The sequence below is a fragment of the Calypte anna genome, chromosome 12 (assembly GCF_003957555.1).
Source record: "Calypte anna isolate BGI_N300 chromosome 12, bCalAnn1_v1.p, whole genome shotgun sequence".
NCBI lineage: Eukaryota > Metazoa > Chordata > Aves > Apodiformes > Trochilidae > Calypte > Calypte anna.
In genome coordinates, this window is record NC_044258.1 from 20,774,097 (window position 1) to 20,789,948 (window position 15,852).

Sequence of the window (15,852 nt, forward strand, 5' to 3'; positions counted from 1 at the left end):
AACTTGAAAAGGCCCACAGTGAGGTGAGTCAAGTGAAGTTTTTATTTTTTAACTTGGCAGCTAGTAAAGCAATTGTCTTTTGGCCCATCTGAACCAAGGGAAGCAATTAATTCACCACGTGAAAAATGGGAATAAGCATTATCTGAATAGAATTTTAATGCTAGTCAGCAGAGAAGAGAATAACACAGGGTTTTTTTACTCCTAGTGTTGAATTCTTTAAAACACTATCCAGTGTTTTCTTGCCACTAAAAGGCAAAAATAATTTTGCAAATCCACATGCTTTCTTGAGAGAAACCCACTATCATATTTATACCACTATCATATTTATACAGCAATTTTAATGTAATTTATACAGCAGATAACCAAGAAACAAACAAAACCCACTGTATTACAACCTGCCAGCTAATATTTCTTATTTCAGTAGAGCAGAAAAATGGCTACATGCATACAGCAGTTTTTAAAGTCACTTCTTACTTTCTGAGGCTGTCCTTCTTCTCCTCTCTTGTCAAGCAGCTATCCAGATGTTTGTTTATATAGTGCTCTGGAATAGCAACCTCACAAACAGGACACTCCACTGCAAACAAGGGAGAAGGCATTTACTAGCAGGTATATTACAGTAAAGAGGAAATGTTCTCATCTGGAAAACTAACTGTTGATGGAAGAAAATGAACATTTGGAATTCCTGGTTTGGGGGCTTTTGGGGGTTTTTGTTTTTTTTTTTACATCTGGCATGTCCATCCAGAATCTTCAGGGGCTGGAAATAGACAACTAGATGGTCTTTAAGGACTCTTCCAACTCAAACCATTCTGTGATTCCATGAATTCTTAGCACAGGAACAAATAATACTCTCTAGGACCACTTCAGCATTGCCTCATTTCAAGCCTTTCATTTATATTGTTTGACCAGCTACTTTGCATTTGTAGAAATAATGTCAATGGACCACATGCTCAAGGATTTAATAAGGTCATAAAATGGTAAGCAAGTGAAAGCTTCAATTGCTTAAGAATAAATGAGCAGTAAAATTTAATACAAGTTTTAAACTACTAACACAAGGGAGTCTGATGCATAGAACGGGGAAACTACTGAAACTGGTGCCATACTCACAGGGCCACTTTTCTGGCTGTATGACATTTTGAAGCAGTATTTACCCAGCTAATGAATAATCATGAACTTCAGAGTCAAAGTTCAGTTAATTGTTAAACAAAGAACAGATAAATATAAATTAATAAAAATCAGTGTTGTACTCCTACACTGTCTTTTATCTTAATTCAGGCTTTTATTGGGTGAGTAGGATGCCTGCCATCATGTCAAAACAAAGAGGATTCTGTCATTTTATTCTAGTTGATTAGTATAAATGGGCTTTTTCGTGATTCAAAATAAATTAATCTTAACACTGAAGAATTACATATGAATAAAGTGGATGATATTCTTCTGGAGAGTTTATGAATAGCAATATTAACAGAACTGAAGCCATGATCATTTTGATTGTGGGTACACCCATAAAACAACAAACACATGGTAAAATACCTTGCTTCTGGTTACCTAAGGATAGAGAGCAGAATGAATGTCAGTGTTGTCTGGTTAGTCATTAAGGGGAAGGAGAAATTAAATTACTTCATTTTTTACTGAGTCAGTCTCTTGTGCAACTATTGTTTTTTTAGAGTTGTTACTCAAACCAAATGAATCTGCAAGCACTGAACTCCATTTAATTACTTGGCAACAGCCCAAACTTCCTCCAGAATATGCTTGTAGCAGAGCTGTCCCACATAACCCATAATAAGGATGGAGCTCAGGCCAGTGAGTCTGAGGCATCTGAACACACCAGAGCAATGCAGAGAAATGAGATGAATGCCACAAACTGAAGGCACCCTAATGCACACAGCCAACCACAGCCACAGACCTGAGGAAGAAGAGAACAGAACAAAAGCAAAAATTAAGCATCCCACCTCTCTTGACTACTTTTACCACAGATGTAGAAGGCTTTTCATGACTTCTCGTGCACTCAGGACTCTCTTGTGATCCCACTTCATTGCCTTTACCATCAGCCTCTGCAAATTTTTCATCAAGGTTATCATGTTCCTCAGATTTGATCATCTTCTGGTCTGTTCCTGCCAGACCATCTGCCTTTGTTGAGGTGCAAACCTCCTCCTTTCTCAAGAAACTGTCAATCGCTGGCACCTCTTCTTTCAAAACTGGCCCAGAAACAGGACTCCTGACATGGGTTTTGCCAGCTGAATGCCTGCTGCAGGCCAATGGAGATGAAATCATTGGAGTATCCATGACCAACTGGAACAGCTGTTGTCTAGAAACATCCAGAAGATAACATGCAGTTAGGTGCATTGGGCAGTGACAGCTATTTCTTTGAGAAGAAACCAAAATGCAAACAGATGGAGCTTTTCCTCCACCCCTTCCTCTCTCTCCCCCTTGCTGGCACACAGCACTCAGGTGTCTGAAACCAAAAGCAGGGCAGAAAGTGCTGCTGTGTTCCTGTCCCTCCTTCCTGGAGGTCTCCTTAGCACAGCTGCTGACAGCCCACCCAGCTGAGCAGAGCCCCACCAAGAGATACCTGCAAGCTTGGCAGCATCCTCACCCAAACTGGTCCTGCCACACTGCACTGATGAGCAGCCAAGGAGCACAATCCTTCCATTCTCTCATCAAAAAAAGGGAAAAGTAACCACCCTCAAGAACAGCCCACTGCAATCTCCACCAGAACCTTACCACACATCTACACATGCTTTACCCTCTGCTTGCACCCCCTGCTCTCCTCAGGGCTAGCAAATGCTGAGATGCAAATTGCACAGAAGTGTCTTTTCAAAGAAATAAACTTGTATTTTATTGGTAGGAACAGGATAGCAGCAGAAGGCTCATTCTTCTGTCTGTCTCATTAGTACTTCTAGCTTTGAGCTAATACAAAGAATCATAAAGCCACTGATGTCCTACTCAGCCAGTTGTGTAAGATCTTAAAGACATGTTTTATTCCTATCCTTGCCCCAGGGGGTTTTGCAGAGTCCTGTTTATTTTACTGGGCACTTTATACAGCTCAATCTAAAATAAATTAAGCTAGAGACTGCATCCTTGGCAAGGAGATGGCATAGTAATTCAGCTGTCCAGACTGCCCACACACTTGCTGGTTCACTTGCACTCCTGACACTCTCCCAACCACACCTGCCCAGCCCCTGCCTGCTGCATCCTCAGAAGGCTCATCCAAAGGAAAAAAGCAATTGCAGAAAAAAGTTTCACCATCTACAAGCTCTGACAGACTGGGACAGCATACAAAAAATGGGCAGTCTCAAAGGAAATGAAGCACCTCTCTAACAACAAATGAGGAGACAGATCACCTCTTAGACTCTGCCCCCCCTTGCAGAGTGTGGCAGGGAAGACCTTCCTGTCACTTCTTTTTCCAGCAGGATAACACTAAGAACTGTCTGTATATGATAACTTTCTTTCAAAATATACACAAGTCACCAGGTGGCCTCCCAGTTACACCAGTTTAAGCCACACCAACCAGCTCAGCAGTGGTTCTACTGCAGCCCAACCTGGAGCCCCAGCTCCCTGGATTGCCTGGTGCAATGGGCACACCTGGCAGGGGCACCTCACATCCCTCCCAAGGAACACTGACTTTCTGCACTGCAAACAACTGCAATTAAGTGTGGCAGCAAAACTATGTTTTTCTGCTTGCTCATGCCTAGATATGGACTGGAAGTTTTGAAGGAGGTTAATTCCCTGGCTGACACAGGCCCAGAGCAGTCTGGTTACTGTTGGATCAGCTTCATGGGGAACTCTGAGCTGGGCAGTGGGAACATGGGCACAGCACCTTCACACAGCCCTGTCCCAGCCCTGGGTACAAGGGGCAGATTTCAGAAAGGTCTACAAATATCATGAGGAGTTTTCCCTTGTATTGAAGGACAAAGACTTATGAATAGACTTTCCAAAGGGATCTGAGCTTGGCACAGAATCAGTGGAAAGAAGACTAAGATGAGAACATGAAAACTTGTTTGCCAAAACACACATGAAATCTCTGTAGCCCTTTTTTTCTTTTTTCTGGGAAAACACAGAAAATGCTAGTACTAAATTCAAAAGGGGAGAGAAAAAGTCCCAGACTGGCTTTTCCCAGAACATGGTATTTTGATCCTGCTGAGCAGCTCCACTGGCTGTGCAATGACACCTGGTGGCACTGCTGACTGGCACCCCAAACCTGGGCACCCCAAACCTGGGCACCCCAGGGACTGGGGGGCCAGAGCACCACAGCCACTCCTCACACAGCCCTGGGCTCTCCAACAGGACCTTTATCAACTGCCACTCCTCTCCCTTACTGCCAGAGCACATTACTCTAACTTCTTTTTTTCCACAGGAATCCTGACAGCTGTTACTGGAGTGATTTGGACAAGCCCAGCCAGAGTGGCAGATTCATCCATCACTCAGAGACAGAGCCAGGAGAAGCCACACAGAAGCCTGGAGGAGTCCACTCTCTACCATCATCTAGAAACCAATTCTCCTGGTAATCCTCAGGACATCACCATTTTCAACAAGGTCTGCATTCTGCATGCAGTTTTCAACATTACCCATTAGGTACTGTTAAGAACTGAACCCAGACTATCAATTCTGGAAGCTTTTAGCAGACACAATTTTACACTCCTGGCATAAAGCAGCAAATGTCATAGCTGACAAACCACAGGCACCCTTTAAAGGCTGGAAGATGAGCCAACAAGATGTTGCTGTAACAACCCCTGCTCCTCTGAGACACCACCTCTCTGCTGGCTTGGGCTAGGACAGGGTGTCACACTGCTTTCAGTACAACTAAAAACTGACTGTTCACCTTCATACACCATCTACAACACACTCTCTCTACCAGACATGCTTTAACAACAGGACACACAGCTTGGAAAAATTTTTTTTCATCAAGATGTTTCCATTTTATGGTCCATTTACTCCTCCCTTGACGAAGCAGCAATGAAGCAGAGAAAGCAGGTGGGAATCCAGTGCTTCCACATAAAACTATTCCAGCAGCAGAAAGCTGAGCACAGTTGCTCCCACCCTGATCAGAGCCATGTGCTGTCTCAGCCTTGTCCTGCTCAGCACCTTCCATGGAACACATCATGGGTCACAGCGAGCAACACAACATCTTCACTTTTACCAGGAAACATCAGAGTCCTGCACACACTGACCTTGGAGCAGAGCTTTTTATGTTGCTCAGTACTACCAACATTAATACTTTATTCCCTACAGGCCTGACTCAAGAAACGTGTTTGCATTCTGTGAAATACTGAAAAGATTTAAGGCCTAATTTTCATAAATGCTAAACTACCTCAGGCTCAAAGCCAAGGCAGGATGGACTGGGGGAATGGAGCACACTTCAAAATCAGTTTGGATTTGTTTTGAGGAAGGACAACTGGAAACCTCAGAAGCAGTTCCCTCAGCAAAGCATCAGTTGCCAGGCTTTTCTTCCCAAGCAGCAGCAAGAAGCCTGCTCTGGCTCACTGCCCCCTCGTGCCAAACAGGACATTGGAGCTTCTGTCTTATTGATCTAACTTTACACTGAGAAATTGATTGAACTCCAAGTCACAAAGGGAAAGATTATTAAACTACTCTGTCTGGTAAGATTTATACTGATCCATTAAAGCAGTCAAAAGAAATTAACGTTTAAGATTCAATATCATAATGGATCCAAGTCAGTACTACTTGCTCTCTACAAAATCATTATGTTACCAAAAAAATAGTAATCCATTTATCACTAGGAAACACCAAAGACAAGAGTTCAAGCTAAAATAACAGAACTGGAAAATTTCAATTCTTGAAATAAAATCAATTCAATCTAATAGTGGTCATACAGAACATTAGATCTTCATCACAGAGAAACCCTCTCAAGAAATAAAGCCATAAACTGCACTCTGCTTCCTATAACTTACAAAGCCAAGAATCTCATTGACTCCAAGTTCATTTCAGAGAAAAATGACAGTGCATATGTCTCCATAGACACAGAAACACCTGCAAAGTACCTAGGGAATCACTGAGCTGCTTCCAAACAAAGGAAAACAGAGATAATACAAGAAATCTCATATCTACTGTGACAAGCATTTACCATGCCATGTCTGTTCTGTTGTTCCTGCCTTTCAAAGGGATGACAAGATAAAAAAGAATTAAAATCAAGACAGAAAAGAGGGCAAGAAATCCATGTGAAAACACCATACTCCTTTACTGCTCTTATCCAGGAAAACTCACACTCATGGACCCATTCAATGACTTCACCAAGAGGAGTCTCTTGCCAGTTGACCATTACACCTGGAAAAAAATCTTTCTGTTCAGAATTGCCACACACACACAGAAAGGATCTCAGAAGGAAATCTGTTTTTTTATTTTCCCCACACACTCCTGACACATCTGACTCATTTTTGTGACACCATAATTTTTTTCATTCACTCTTCACACTGCTCCTCACTGTCCTCCTCTCCAGGGACTCTTGGCCTGGTCACACAAAGTAAGTCACACTTTGCCTTTCCAGCTGCCAAACCAGAGATTGTATCAAGAAAAACAGAGTGTACCTTGCAGAATTAAAGCTCTTTACCAGTTCATCTAATGCCCGGTTGTTTTTCAGGTCAGATTCTGAGGCTGCCTATTAAAAAAAGATAGAACAAAAAAGGAACAACAACAATCATTCAAATGCAGTGATAACAAGCACCCAGAAAACGCTGACATGATCAATATACTTCCTCTCTTGTCTCGATGCCCCAGCTATGCCCCATTAAATTGCCACATGAATGAAGATGCATAATGTGTAAAGGTGTCCTGAAGTATCAGACTGAAGTAACTGCCTGAGAACTCTAAGTCTGGACATGATAGGTAATTGACAAAAACAAAGCATAAACCTAGAGCAAGAAAATGCAGTATGCCATCTCTCCAGCAGTGCACTATTGCAGCCCAGATGGAACTGTTGTGAAAACCAAGCAAAGGATCCCATGAAGCTGAAAAGAACCTTAAGCAACAAAGCATGGCAACTGATGAAGGGGAACATTAATCATTTGAGTAATTATGGAATGAAAATACAAATTATGAGATGGCTTAGTGCAGTCAGTTCATTCTTTCTAAGCACTTTCTGTCTCTGCTCTCCTTTTTTACAAAGCTTTTGCTAGTCTTGCTGATATCAATACTTGTGATTTTTATCAAGGTGGTAGGAAACTGTACTCCCCAGCATTGTATATCAAGTAATCTGCACTTGTTTGGATGTTTAAAAAGTGGCAAAGTTACAAATAAATCTGTTTTGCAGTCTTAAAAAGTCTAGTTTGGTTCATGCTTTAGAAACACAGAAGAAAATTACTTCTAATTTGCCAATATTCCTGAAGGGTCATTGTTTTTAGGCAGCCTATCATTTTTAGTTCAATGAAGCCAAATTGGCTTAAGATGTAAAGCCAGATTAAGGCTTAGAATAAATTGCATTCTGTGCTCTTTAATCAAAAAAGGCCTTCAAGTCAGATTGTAATAATCACCACCTGCAGTGCAGGCCAAACCTGTTTCCAGAGCTTTTCACTTTTAACTGAATTCTCATGGCAAACACCTCCTCTCCTGGTGCCTAACACACTCCTCACATCCCTACAAAACCCAGACAGGACAGTCAGGGAGCTTTAGGACCAGCTGCTCTGTGGACACCTCTAAAGACTCTTCGAACAATGGAGTCAGGCCACTCAATCAGGGAAAATTTAGAGTGCTTAAATTTCAGGGTTCATATTTAAACAAATTAGGTGGAAATGTTAAATATTTCATGACTGTACAGACAGCTCTGAGCCAAAACCCAGTTTTGATGCCCCATTTACCTTTGCCTGTGCTGACAGAAGAGAAGTTCTAAAACAGGAAAATTCCAGTTCTAAGAACACCACACTTTGCCCAGGGGTGCTCACCAAAAGGAAAGGTGGTAATTTATGACCAGGATTAATTATTTAGTAGTCAAACTGGAAAAGCTCCTGAGATTCGCCAAAAAGTGAGCAAAAAAGGAAGCTAAGAAAATACTTACCACACAGCATGTTGGACACTGAGTTTTGTAGGACAAAAACTTGCGTATGCAAAGGGAACAATCTGGGAAAAGGAGACAGAACTTTGGAACAGGCAATCTTCCAAATGCAACTCAACATCCTTACCAGTGTACTTGGGTTTTGTACAATATATCCAAACTATTCCCCAATGCACCAATATTGAAAGTGCACCAGGTTTTGGTGCCACAATACTCTTTCTTTTTTTCTTTTGACTAACACTGGATCACTTTCAGCTTCCCACATAGCCCCAGACAAACCCCCTAAACCCATTTTTTCCCAGGTGTTTATTCCCTTTTCCAAAATACTAACCTGCTGTTGAGGGAAGAGGCTAGAATGGATGGCACTGGAGCACTGAGAGATGGCTTAAATGTCTTACAGGAAATGCAAGTTGTGCCACCACCACAGGATGCTTCAATGGACTATTGGGTGAAACATGCCAAAAGCTTCATTTTGCCAAAATAAATTCCTGAAATTATTCTGCTCTCTGCTTATCTATGAGCTTTCACAACCCCTTCAAGATACTAAAAAGTTGCATCACTCTCCAGCAAACCAGACATCCACTTATTAGATCATTACTGGTCAGAGCCTCAGCACTTAACACACTCAGTAACAGCTGCCTAAGCAGATATATTTCAAAGACCCTCTGTGAAGAAGTCTGAAGCAGCACTAATGCACTAATTCAACACTTCAGCCACAAATCCATCTAATACTCAAAAATTACTTTATATAGCAAGATACGGTATGGGGGAGAAATCAATTAAATTAAAAAGAAAAAACCAAAAAACAATCTGCCAGCCAGCCACCAGAGCTGCAGAGCAGCACAGAAAACCTTAGCTCATAACACTTAATGCTCTGCATTTTGCTCTGCCCTCGATATGTTATGAAGGACATTTAAATAAAGAACTGGAGGAATAGGTGGTGTTTAAGTGCATTAATCCAGACAAAGTGTGTTTGTGCTGATAGAAGGTTGTAATCATAACTGCACATGGAAAAGGTGGTGGCTGCTCCTCAGCTTTCATCTACACGAGCTCCTCATAGGAAACTGTCCTTGCTGACTAAGCTGTGAGCAGAGCAGCTACACGTTTCATAAAAGAATTGCAGGGTCTGTAATTTCTGCTCTGCATGCCAGTAAATAATAAATGGACAAGTGATGACTTGTTTGTGAAACTCTAAAGGAGTCCTCTTTTTTGAGGACAGTTTTCTCTCATTTGGCTAAGGTGCAAGAGGATTTTGCCAGCCCACGAGGTGATCTCCAGTCTTGTGTCTCCTGGGAAAGACGTATGAAGACCAAACCATGGACTCAAAATCTGAGTGCACCTTCTCCAGCCTTACCAGTCTGCCTGGACCTGTCACCTGGAAGGACAGGACAGGTTTCAATGGCACCCAGCACAGCCACCCCTGTCCTCCCGGGGACACACGGCAACGGGCACTGGAATGAAATCCCTGAATTCTAAATTCCATTAATCACAGAATCACAGAACCATCTGGGTTGGAAAGCACCTCAGAGATCATCAAGCCCAACCCTTGATCCACTCCCCCCGTGGTTCCCAGCCCATGGCACTCAGTGCCACATCCAGGCTCTTTTTAAAAACCTTCAGGGATGGAGAATCCACCCCCTCCCTGGGCACCCATTCCAATTCACCCTCTCTGCAAAGAATTCCTTCCTAACATCCAACATAAACCTCCCCTAGGTCATGGGACACAAGGAAAAACCACCTCACCACCCCTCTGCTGACTTGCCAGCGATGCCCCGGTTACCTTGCCCAATTTCTGTGAATAACAGTGATGTTTTTGTGCGAGCTTTGCTAGAGCTCATGTAACCCAGCCGGGCCGCGATGAGCTGACCGCCCCTGCAGAGCGCGGGGCAGGAGGCCCGAGGCCGGTTCTGTGCAGCCCCCAGGGAGGTCACAGCCCGACACGGACACCCCGCGCTGCCCGGGCCGTACTCACAGTTGTGGGAGCACTGCGGGATGATCATGGCGATGCTGAAGTAATCAAAGCAAATCCCGCACCGCAGCAGCTCATCCACCGCCTGCAGGGAAAGCGGGTCAGCGGGGGCTGCCACACCGCCCCGCCGGCACCAGCCCAACCCGACCCGCCCGCGGATGGACACCCGGTACCGGCACCCAGCCCGGCCCGGCCCGCGGGTGGCACCACGAGACCCGGAGGAGCGGAACGGGCCGGACCGGGCCCTCATCCCGCGGGGACCGGCGGGGCAGAGCGGGCCGAGGCCGGGCCGAGGCCGTGCCACCCCGCAGCCATCCCGCCCGCCATCCCGCCCCGCGCCTCACGCACCTTCAGCGGGGCCAGGCTCGCCGGCCAGGGCGGCTCGGGCAGCGGCAGTGCCAAGGCCATGGCAGTCCGGCCCGAACCCCGCCGGACCCCCTGGTCCCGGCACCGAGTCCAAATCCCCCGCGCTCAGCCCCGCGCGGCAGCAGCGGTTCCGGTGCGCGGGGGCTGCCGGGAGGTGTAGTCCGGGCTCGGTGCCGGCAGCCCGGCCCGGCAGGCCCGGTCCTGCCCGCGTTCCGGGACAGGCTGGATGGGGCTTGGAGCGGGCCGGGCCGTGCGGCTGGGTGAGCTCTGAGGCCCCTCCAACAGGACAGAGCCCGATCGCTCCTCCTGTGCCATGGAGCCGCTCCGCCGGCCCCCGGCCCGGTCCTCTGTCCCTACAGGTGAACCTCAGCCCTTTGCCATGGCAACGACCTTTTGCGGAGGGCAGGTCTGCGTTGCCATGGAAACGGGCATCATCCCCATCGCCCCTGTCCCGGGCACGGCCGGATCCGGAGCTTTGATTTCCCCAGGGGGACAAACATCCCCCCTTCACCCTGCAGGTCTGGTCCCAGGGTCACACACTTCTGACATGAGCGATTAACTTCATCCTCCCCAGGAACGGGCGTGGGGGTTCAGTACGGGAGGAACGTGTTTATTTTCTTGTTTTGTTAGACTGAAGAACAGCAAAGGGCAATGAGCTGGTAGCCACGCACCCTCCACACAGGCTGCTGCTGAATATAAAGCAACCCAACCCATTTCCCCAGTCCTGCAGCAGCTCTCCCGCTGTGGCAGGGGTGCTGGGAAGCTTCTCCTCTCTTTGGACACCCCAGGCTGGATCCGGTCAGGCAGAACTCTCCTGTCTGCTGGGCTGGAGCCTGCTGGGCACCAGGGCTCCCGGGGAGCAGGACGGGGGCTCCTGCAGGGTGGGGACAGTTCTGCTGCTCCTTTGGAATCTGCCCGCTGTTTTATGGGCACTTTGGACTGTGGAGTAACAGCGTTAAACTGGTTTGTTTTGCTGAACTACCGAGTTACAATTTGTTATTATATACAGAACACCAAATCAGGGAACCTAGAGGCAACCCCCCTGAAATACGCATTTCAATTTAAACACCAGTAGGTACCAACCTGGGAGCTTGTTGTCCTGTTCAGTGGACAGGGTGAAATGTATGCTAAAGCTAGGAGGACATAGAGAAGCCTGACATGAAGCAAAGCTCCAAAAGCTGATTATTTTCATATGTACTCTTGAGACAAAACATTGAGGTGGAGCTTTACATAGTTCCCAGCTGGATGCTCACAATTTTATAACATAAAAAGTGCTTGCTCCCAAATGGTTCTCCAGCACTGCTACAGAACTGCTGCTTCTCCCCCTGTTCTGGCAGACAAGTGACTCATCTTCAGCTGCCCTTAGTAGACTGCTCCTAAAATGAAACACCCCACCAAGATCTGCCTCTCATGTGTGCATGTCACTGCATGACAGAAACACAAACGCACCATGGAAACAACCTCTGGGACACAAGCAAGTAGACTGGATGGAAATCTGAAGAACATGTTGTACTTCAAAAAAAACCCCACAAAAAACACAAAACAAAACACCCCAAAACAAACAAACAAACAAAAACAACAAAAAACCCCCCCACACAAAACCAATAAAACCCCCACCACAACTCCATCGACCCCCAAACCGTAGAACATTTTGCATTTATTGTTTCTACATATTTTCAGAGATTCCTTAACATTTAAAGCAGTGGAAAGTTTCTCATCATGTTGTTCCCAACTGAAGAGGAGAAGAGTCTGAACCCCATGAGTATGACTGGTCAGAAACACTTCACACTGACCTAACTCTGCCCTTATGTTAAAGTTGGCAGTAATTTATTGATTTCTACAAGACTAAATTTAGTCTGATCTTGAGAATTCTAGAACAAAACAAATCCCACCACGAAGTACTGACCCTTGAGATGGGACCATGCAAGGTTTCTGTCAGAAGCAGTCCTGCCAATAGCAATCAGAATTAACTGTTCACAGAGCCAGCAAAACCAGCAGCAGCTCAGGGCTCACAGCTGGCAGTGCAGGTAGCCCAAAGAGCCCCTCACCCGGGCAAGGCTGAGCCCAGGGATGTGACTGAGAGCCAGCTCCTCCAGAGAGCTTTCCTCACTCTTTCCTGAACAAACTCGATGCACAACACAGCAAAGACAGAGCATGTGGGAGCCCTGGGGTAAGCCACGGCCATGCCAGAGGGCTCCAGCTTACTGCTGAGTGTCTGAGGTTACTGACCTGAGAGCTGACATGTCCCATGGCACCATCTTTTTGTAATTAACAGCTTCAGCTAAGAGACAGACCAGGGATTTATGTTCTGTCCTGTTCCTACTTGCAAAGTTCTGCAAGCAGACAAGATTAGGAGTTACAGCTGTATATACATATATTTTATCAATGTATACAACCTTTGCCATTTAGCAATCCACCAGGGTGCAAGCACAGGGGGTTTAAGAGGGTCACTGCTAGAGGCAGAGGGTGTGTTTTCAATGTCCAGTAAGACATTTCTGCTCCAGGTTTGTGCTCCATGGACCATACATAATGTAGCCATGACATTTATTGCATTAGTGACTGGCAGCACTAAATATATTTTTTTTCCTTCAGGAATCTGTTTGCAGCCTGAAATCCCATTGTTTCCCCCTCCTCCAACAAATGCTCCGTGCAGCCTTTGGAAGCCCCCAGCCCGTGGGCTCAGGTGGGGAGGGGTCCCTCATGCTGGGGCAGGCACAGGCTCAGGAAAGCTCCCAGGAGAGAGGGAACTTTCTGCCAGAAGGACTCACTGCCCTTCTTCTCATGTCTGATGATGTGCAGGAGCACCCAGCACACCACAGCCTCAGGACCAAGGGAGGCAGCAGAATTCCAGAGCCTCCTTTTGAAGCACACTGCCAGCACTTCTTACAAGATTTGCTGTGAGAGTTTTGTATGGAAATAAGTGCGTAAAGCTGGGATGAAAAGTCTCTCTAGAGTGTACTCAGCTTGGCTGCCCTAATCTTCTAATAATAGTCACTATTACCCAGACTGTCATTTAAGAACTTCTATTGACTGTTAGAAAAAAATGTAGGCAGACTTCTCAAGCATGAAGCTTCAAGAGAAGAGCTTAAACGAGACACATAAGTTACTGAAAAGTTCCCTCTGGGAGCACAGTATTTTTTTACAAAGCTAAATCTCTCCCTTCCCATTCCACAGCAGGGCACTGAGAGTCAGGACTGCGGTGGGGCAGGAACCCAGCTCCCCCCAGCCTGGTGCTGCAGACCCCAGGACATTAACACCTTCCGAGCCCAGGGTGAAACATTTCCAGTGCTGCACTAAGACCAATGTATTTATCCTCTTAGCAGCCCTACAACAGAGGCTGTGTTTTCCATTTTTACAGGCAGGAAAACCAGGACATTCCATTGCTCACTGTCAGCATTCATTTGCCAGCAAATGTTCAGTACTTGTGCCAAAGTTCTCCTTTGTGAAACAGAAAGAGCTATCAGAAGCAGGGAATTTTATCTTATTTTTTTCTTCCCTTCTTACTTCAAGACACAACCTCAAATGGTTCATTAAAAAAACATCATTAGGCTAACAAGCTTGTGCAGGATTATTTTCTCCCATATTCTGTTCAGAGACAGGAGGCACTGAAGTAATTCCAGGATTTGCCATGGCACCAGGATGTTAGGGGAGCAGCTGTGGGCAGCCAGCACTGCTTGGCCATCAGCAGCCCAAGGATCCAAGGGCAGAAATGGATCAGGTTGGGTACAACAGCAGCACTGGGCTCACTGGCACCAAGACAAAAGGGTCCAGGGTGTACCCAGTTAGTGTGGAGGGCTGTAGCTGAGAACAGCACACAGGGAAGAATATCAGGGGATAAACTGTGCTTACACTGGTATAAAAGAGTCAGCTCAACCTTTTTAATTTAAAGAAAGCAAAGAAGGAAAACAAAAAAAGAGAGTGCCTTGAAAGCACAAAAAAAATCTTTTTTTTTTTTTTTCAGTCTACTTAAATATTTTTAGGCAGTGTACATCAGCAAAAAAAGAAAAAAATCTTACAGTTTTCCAGAGCAGCATGGAAACTTCCATGAAAAAGCTGTTAGAGTTAGCAGCTGGAGGAGCCAGAAATAATATTTGAACTTTCTCTTGAACAGTTCTGAGGCAGACACAATGAGTAAAATCACTCTGGGCATTTCATAACAAAGTGATGCTCATCGAGTTGGACCTGGCCTAAGGGCAGCATGAAATACCAGTGAGTTTTGAGAGGCAGATTGTGGGGAGGAGGCAGCAGGCAAACCCCCCCAGCCCTGACTTGAGAGAGGGACAGAGATTTGGGTAACAAGGCATCAATGAATTACTCTGTGCTGATTTTGGCAGACCTGCTGTTCTAGCACATGCTGATACCTCCTATTTGGACACTGGTGATGACCTGATAAATGTTATGAAAATCATAAATATTCTCACTAGCTCTGAGTTATTCCAATATAAAAACTATTGAACTGATAAGCTGTGCACAGACAGACACGTTGGTAGAGCTGTAACGTTTTCCATTCTGGTTGATTGTTGCCAACAGCTCATTCTTTTGCCAACTTTTTCATTTAGAGCCTGGATGCCTGGCTCTCAGACTGGGTATAATTCCTTTGCTTTCCCCTAAAAAAAGCTGAAGAAAATTAATTCAGCTACTTACAGAAAAGCCAGAACGCTGTGTAAATAGTCCCAGCAAAAAAAGACCCCACAATTAGCACCCACACACCAGAGAAGACAGTGCCAGGAGCCCTCATTTCACAGCAAGAGATTACTTTTCAGAGCTGAGTTTATTTTAGTGATTGCCTATGCAGTTATTCCATGTCTCAGGGTGAGCATGAAGTTTGTGCTCTGTTCACCTCCACGGAGAACTCTGAAGGAAGACAAGACAAAAACATCTAAAATGCTGTGGTGGGTGAATATGCCAGAGGTGGAATCTCACTCCCTGCCCTCAGCCTCAGCAGACACTGGGGATAAGAGCTCCTCTAGGGAGAAAGGACAGTCTGAATGACTGTTCACGTCCTGTTAGCTCACAGAGACTCCAGCTCTCTCTGGGGCCCTGCACTGGGAGTGAAGAGCTTCAGGTGAGCTCTTGCCTTCCCATCACTGCTTCTTTTGGGAACGAGCAATAAACCTCTGCTTTTGGGGATGTAGGAAAGCAAATCAATCAACTTGTTTTGTTTCCACAAGATTTATCTTGTGATCTTTTGGGGCAATGTTCTCTGGAACCCAGCAAACCTCCAGATGGATCAAGGAAGCCCCACACCTGACACCGCAGCCGTTGGGCCAAGGTCCTGCCAGAGCTGCAAATTATTCTGCAGAAAAGCTTTTACAAACTGTTCTGTTGCTTTTGGCTGGTATCTGCCTTTCCCTGAAGGCAGCCTGAGAACAGAGGGAGGAGAAGCATCTCCCTCTCTGCCTGCTACTCCCCTGCCACCTCCTGTGTCACCTCCAATCCAGTGATCTCTCCATTCTGCCGGGCTCACTGCTACTCATGAAATAAACGGGTTGTAAAAGAGCAAGAACAAGAGAGCTGT

At 45.7% G+C, this 15,852-nt stretch overlaps 1 protein-coding gene across 1 annotated transcript in view; it reads right to left on the minus strand.

The window, feature by feature from the left end:
• Positions 1–10,414, minus strand: part of RAD18 (RAD18 E3 ubiquitin protein ligase) — a 34,781-nt gene extending 24,367 nt beyond the window's left edge. Inside the window, exons 1-6 of the mRNA XM_030458493.1 lie at positions 10,317–10,414; positions 9,972–10,053; positions 8,003–8,064; positions 6,540–6,610; positions 1,947–2,302; positions 475–574 (exon numbers count right to left, since the gene is read on the minus strand). Coding sequence (XP_030314353.1) covers positions 475–574; positions 1,947–2,302; positions 6,540–6,610; positions 8,003–8,064; positions 9,972–10,053; positions 10,317–10,376 — 731 coding nt within the window. The 5' untranslated portion in view covers positions 10,377–10,414. The remainder of the gene's footprint in view (positions 1–474; positions 575–1,946; positions 2,303–6,539; positions 6,611–8,002; positions 8,065–9,971; positions 10,054–10,316) is intronic.
• Between the last annotated feature and the right edge of the window lie 5,438 nt (positions 10,415–15,852).